Genomic DNA, 6,000 nt, shown 5'->3' with positions numbered 1-6,000 from the left:
AAAAAAGATGGAAAGAATATACTGAGTCATTGTATTGAAAGGAATTGGAAGACACAAAAGAATTTAATGAAACAACATATGAGCAAGAGCCTATGGTGGTGAAGGAAGAAGTTTCAAGCTGCTTTGAAGGAAATGGCAAAAAATAAGGCCCCAGGAATAGATGGTATACGAATTGATGTATTTCAGCCAACAGATGCAGCCCTGGACGTGCTCATCAAGTTGTGTCAAGAAATCTGGAGAACAACCACTTGGCCAACTGACTGGAAGAGATCTATAGTTGTTCCCTTTCCAAAGAAAGGTGACCCAACAGAGTGTGGAAACTATAGAACAATATCGTTGATTTTACATGTAAGCAAGATTCTGCTGAAGATTATCCAAAAACAACTGGAACTGCACATCAGCAGAGAACTGCCAGAAGTCCAGCCTGGGTTTAGAAGGGGTCATGGTACTAGGGATATTGTAGCTAATGTTAAATGGATCTTGGCTGAAAGCAGGGAATACCAGAGAAATGTCTATCTGTGCTTCATTGATTATGCAAAGGCATTTGACTGTGTGGACCACAACAAACTGTGGCTGACTCTGAGAAGAATGGGAATCCCAGAACACTTGATTGTGCTAATGTGAAACTTATACTTCAACCAAGAGACAGTCGTCAGAACAGAGCAAGGAACCACTGCATGGTTCAAAATTGGGAAGGGCGTACGCCAGGGATGTGTCCTCTCTCCATATCTTTTCAACCTGTATGCAGAACAGATTATCTGAGAGGCTGGGCACTATGAGGAGAAATGTGGCATCAGGATTGGTAGAAGATCTATCAACAATCTGCATTATGCAGATGACACAACCCTGCTTGCTGAAACTGAGGAGGACCTGAAGTGCTTGCTGCTGAGGGTCAGGGAGTGCAGCCATCAATATGGATTAAGGCTCAATGTCAAGAAGACAAAGATTCTCACCACTGGGCCAATTGGCAGCATCTGGATGGATGGTGAAGAGATTGAGATTGTTACTTTAGTCTGCTTGGCTCTACAATCAACACTCTTGGCACCAGCAGCCAGGAAATAAAAAGATGTATTGCGATGGGAAAGTCTGCTGTTAGGGACCTCTCTAAAGTACTGAAAAGCAACGGTGTGTCTCTGGAGACTAAGGTGCGTGTGGTACAGGCCATGGTCTTTGCAATCATTTGTTATGCGTCAGAGACCTGGACAATGAGCAGGGTGGATAGAGGAGAATTGATGCTTTTGAGCTTTGGTGTTGGAGAAGAGTGCTGAGGGTACCTTGGACTGCTAAGAAAACAAACAGATTCATCTTGGAGAGGGTTAAACCAGGCTGCTCCTTGGAGGCAAGCATTCTGAGACTTCATCTGACATACTTTGGACATGTTGTAAGGAGGGACCGGTCCTTGGAGAAGGACATCATGCTTGAAAGGGTGGAGGGCAGGCGCAGGAGGGGAAGACCCTCTGGGAGGTGGATTGATTCAGTGACTGGGGTAATCGGGATGAGTATGTCGGAGACAATGAGATTGGCACAGGACAGAGCAGAGTTTAGAGCTGTTGTACATAGGGTCGCTAGGAGTCGCAAGCAACTCGACGGCACATAACAACAATAACAACAGTATGATTTTTCCATTACTGTAGTGTGAGTCAGTATTCGATAAGCAATACCTGCCTTCCTCCTGTCCCTAGTAATCACTAATAAAGTTTGATCCATAAACATTTCTCTATTCTTGACATTTTATGTAGGTGAGACCATGTAGTATGTGTCCTTTTGTTTTTGGCTTATTTCATTCATTACAATGTCTTCACCTTCCATCCATATTGTAGCATGTGTCAAGACTTCATTTCTCTTGCTGGCTAAGCAGTAGCTCATGACAGCTATGTACCTTATTTTGTCTAGCCATTCATCTCTGGAATAACATTTAGGTTGTTTCCATCTTTGGCAATTGTGAATAGGGCTGCAATAAACACTGTTATATGAGGATCTGTTGGAGTCTCTGCTCTCAAGTCTTTTAGGTAGATACCAAGGAGTGATTTCCTGTGCCATGTGCCAGTTCTGTTTTTTTAGCGATTTTTTTTTAAATAAACTACCACACTTTTCCACAAAGGTTGTACCCAGTTGTGGTGTGTTGTTTGGTTTTATTTTGAGAGTAAAATAGTAAATATAAATTTATTAGAAAATTACATCCCGCAAAGAGACTGACCCTCTCTTCTTGGCAGGAAATATGGAGGAGAGAGGCCAAAAGTTGTACCTTGTTATATAGTATTCTTTTTTTTGAAAGCACTATTACAATCTTCTTATTGTTTATCTTGTTGTCCATCCCTCTTGAGTGTCAACAACATGAAGTCAAAGGTCTTTATATTGTTCTGACCTCAGTCCCTCAAACAGGAACCAGTAGAAAGTCTCAAAACCCAATCAAAACCTCATGGCCTTAAAAAAACAAAAACAAACACCCCAAACCTCATGGTTGTCAAGTCGAACAGATTTACAGCCGGCTCTCTAGCCGGTTTTCACAGGCTATTTCATGCTGGGGTTTTCCCACTTTTCTCCGTGGAGCAGCTAGTAGATTTGAACTGCCCACTTTTTCTGTGTTAACTGTGCAACTCCCTATCCACTAGGCCAGCAGAGCTTCCCAGTTGTTGTACATAGTTGCTGTATACCATAAATTGCACGGAAGGAACTGCCCATTTTTCTCCCGTGTAGTAGTGGGTAGGTCTGAACCACAGACCTTCGTGTTGGCAGCACAATTCCTTGTAAGACTTCAAGATGCAATGATGCAAGAAGAACCAAAAGATTTGAAAGGAACACACTAAGTCACTGTATTGAAAAAAATTGGTTTTCTTTCTTTTCCTCGGCCATCGTTTTTCGTGTGGCCCTGTTTTGTCTTCACTATGTCTTCTCATAAGACTTACAGGATCAAGAGTTTCCTGGCCAAGAAACAAAAGCAGAATCGTCCCATTCCTCAGTGGATTCAAATGAAAACTGGCAATAAAATCAGGTACAACTCCAAGAGAAGACACTGGAGAAGCAGCAAGCTGGATCTCTATGGAGCCGCACACATGATGACAGAGCATGTGAACGTAGGTTTGTTAGTATCTCACTATGTCAAAGTCAAGTTTAAAATCATGTCACACTCTGATCACTTTGCATGGAATGCATGTGGTTTTTATGCACCTGTGTTTTCAATAAATATGTAAGACCTTGGTGTAAAAAAAAAAAAAAAAAGAGAGAGAGATCCCGGGAACCAATGTAATACCAATTGACATGTTTCAACTAATAGATGCAGTTCAAGACATGCTCACCAGTTTATGCCAGGAAATTTGGAAGACCTTGACCTGGCTGACTGGAAGAGATACATTGCTGATGTCAACCACTGCTGCCTGAAAACAGAGAATACTAGAAGAATGTCTATTTGTGTTTTGTTGGCTATGCAAAGGCATTTAACTGTGTGGATCATAACAAATTATAGCTAACATTGAGAAGAAAGAAATAATAGAACACTTAATTATGTTCATATGAAACCTGTACCCATACTAAGAAGCTATTGTCTGAACAGAACCAGGAAGCACTGCATAGTTAAAAAAATCAAGAAAGGTGTTTATCAGGGTTTTATCTTTTCTCCAAATTTATTCAATCTGTACCCTGAGCAAATCATTTGAGAAGCTGGGCTGTATAATGAATGTGGCATCAAGACTTGTGGAAAACTCATGAACAGCTCTCGTTATTTAGATGACACAACCTTGCTTCCTAAAAGTGAGGAGAACTTGAAACACTTACTGCAGATCAAAGACTAACACGTACCCTGAGGACTTCACTTTAACATCATGAAGGCAAAAATCCTTACCATTGGACCCGTAAACAACATCATGAGAGAAGGAACAAAGACTTCATTTGTTAATGATTTCATCTTACTTGGATCCAAAATCAACAAACTTGGTACCAGCAGTCAGAAGATCAGGAGGCATACTACACTGGGCAAGTCTGTTGTCGGGGACTTTTCCAAAGTACTAAGACGCAATGATGTCAGTTTGGAGACTAAAGTGCACCTGATTAAGGCCAAGGTCTTTATTATATCTGTATGCTGGTCCATGAATAAGGATGACAGAAGAAGAGTTAATGCCTTTGAGCTACAGTACTGGTGAAAAGTACTTGAATATCCTATGGAATGCCAAAACCCAAACAAATAATGTCTTTTAAAAAGTTCAGCCAGATTGCTCTTTGGAGGCAAAGATGGTGAAATTTTGTCTCACATACTTTGGGCATGTTATTAAGAGAGGCTATTCTTTGCAGGGGGACATTATGCTTGGAAAGATGGAGTGTTAGTGAATAAAGGAGGAAGATGGATTGATAACAGTGACTGCAGCGATTGATACGACGAGGATGGCACAGGATAGGACAGGGTTCAGATCTCTTGTTCACCCAACTGCTACGGGTCTTCTCAACAAAGAACAAACACAAAGTCACCAGAGCTCCCTGAGACCTTCCAGATACATGGTATTTATTGAAGGAGTGGATGCCTGTGTGGCAGCAGAAATAGGGAAGATGGGAGACCTGCAGGCCTCCAAAGCATGGTTTAGAGTGTTTTCTGAAGCTCTTCTCTTTCCCTTTGCCACTTTTCCTAAACTCTTGTTTTGCCTGAAGCCTGCCATCTTCAACATACAGATTTCCTTAAACTAAAATAAGAAGACAGAGAGCCGATTCTGGTCTCCTTTAAACAACCAGAGCAAGCCTTCTCAGCCTTTGGGAGAAGTTCATAGCAAAGCTTTTGGCCATAATGATGGCCTTAGATCTTCTTGCAGCCCCATTTTTGGGGGCAGTTGCACATCAGATACATCCTTCTGAAGAGGTTTGAAACCAAAATGGCCCCATCATTCGACCTGTAGAAGAGATGAAAAGGCTCAATAGTTAATGGTAGTCAAATCTTGTAAATGGTGGTCAAATATTATCATGAAGCCCATTATCTGCAAGCAACTGTATGTATCAGTTAAAATGCCACTCCCAAGACCTCCATCCTGCCCCTTTAAATCAGTGGGAGGCTCTGCACCACTTTGGCGCCCTCTGCCGGATTCTTGGAACTCTACACTTCTACCGCCTACTACTATTCCTCCTATCAAGGGAGGGAAGTCTCTATATGTCCCGCCCCTTCCGGTCTGACATCACCGCCCCGCTCCCACCTCCAGCCCCACCTCCTTGCTTCTCTTCCGTACTAGAAACTTCGGACTGTCCGGCGTCAGGTCTAGGGCTTTGAGGTGGTTTCTCCAAAGTTGAGGGGAGTGCATTGGCCTCTAAACAGAAGCTGCGTGCACATCAGAACCAGGGAAGAGCGCATTTCCTTCCTAAGCCTCCACGCTGAGGCGCGAAACCAGAGCGCGGTGCGCCACCCGTCCCCAGGGCATGGCGACCCCTCTGGCTGAGGACAGGGATCGGGCTCCCTGGGCGCTGCTGGAGGGCCCCGCACGCCTCCTACTGCAGGCGCTGCAGGCGGGACCCGAGGGGACGCGGGGTGGCCTCCGAGTGCTGCAGACGCTGGCCAGTCGCAGCGGGGAGCCCTTTGACTGGGGCCGCTTCCTGGAGGCGCTGTGCCGGGAGGAGCCGGTGCTGGCGGGCCCCGAGTGCCGCCTCGAGCTGTAAGTCTCCGCTCGCGGCCCTTCCACCCCTGCTTGTCGCCGCTCCTACTGTTACTGCTCGTTTCATCGTCCTGCCGCCCTTTTCTAGCTGAAGAAATGAGCAGAGAGAAGGTTGAAGGATTGCTCTCAGCGAGAGCTCATGAAGGAGCCCTGGCCATGCCGCGCACCCGATGGCGAGGACCGTCCTGTGTGACAGGCACCTAGACACCAAAGATACAAAAACACGTGGAGTAAAATGATTTTAATAGCGAACTTCCATTACTAAAATAAATGGACAGGTGCTTCCATTATAGGCTTATTTGTTGTTGTTATGTGCCGTCGAGTCGCCTGCGACTCATAGGCTTATTTACGTGTACATTATACGCACGTGCTCAAAGAA

At 44.4% G+C, this 6,000-nt stretch overlaps 1 protein-coding gene across 1 annotated transcript in view; it reads left to right on the top strand.

Annotated features, from left to right (window-relative positions):
* FANCE (Fanconi anemia, complementation group E) overlaps nt 1-6,000 on the top strand; it is a 30,838-nt gene that overhangs the window by 13,527 nt on the left and 11,311 nt on the right. Inside the window, exon 5 of the mRNA XM_006882183.1 lies at nt 5,386-5,621. Within this exon, the coding sequence (XP_006882245.1) occupies nt 5,386-5,621 (236 nt within the window). The remainder of the gene's footprint in view (nt 1-5,385; nt 5,622-6,000) is intronic.

This window comes from Elephantulus edwardii, unplaced genomic scaffold (genome assembly GCF_000299155.1).
Source record: "Elephantulus edwardii isolate Elephantulus edwardi_28Jun2011 unplaced genomic scaffold, EleEdw1.0 scaffold00017, whole genome shotgun sequence".
NCBI classification, from domain to species: domain Eukaryota; kingdom Metazoa; phylum Chordata; class Mammalia; order Macroscelidea; family Macroscelididae; genus Elephantulus; species Elephantulus edwardii.
This window is presented reverse-complemented; position numbering and strand designations above follow the sequence as displayed.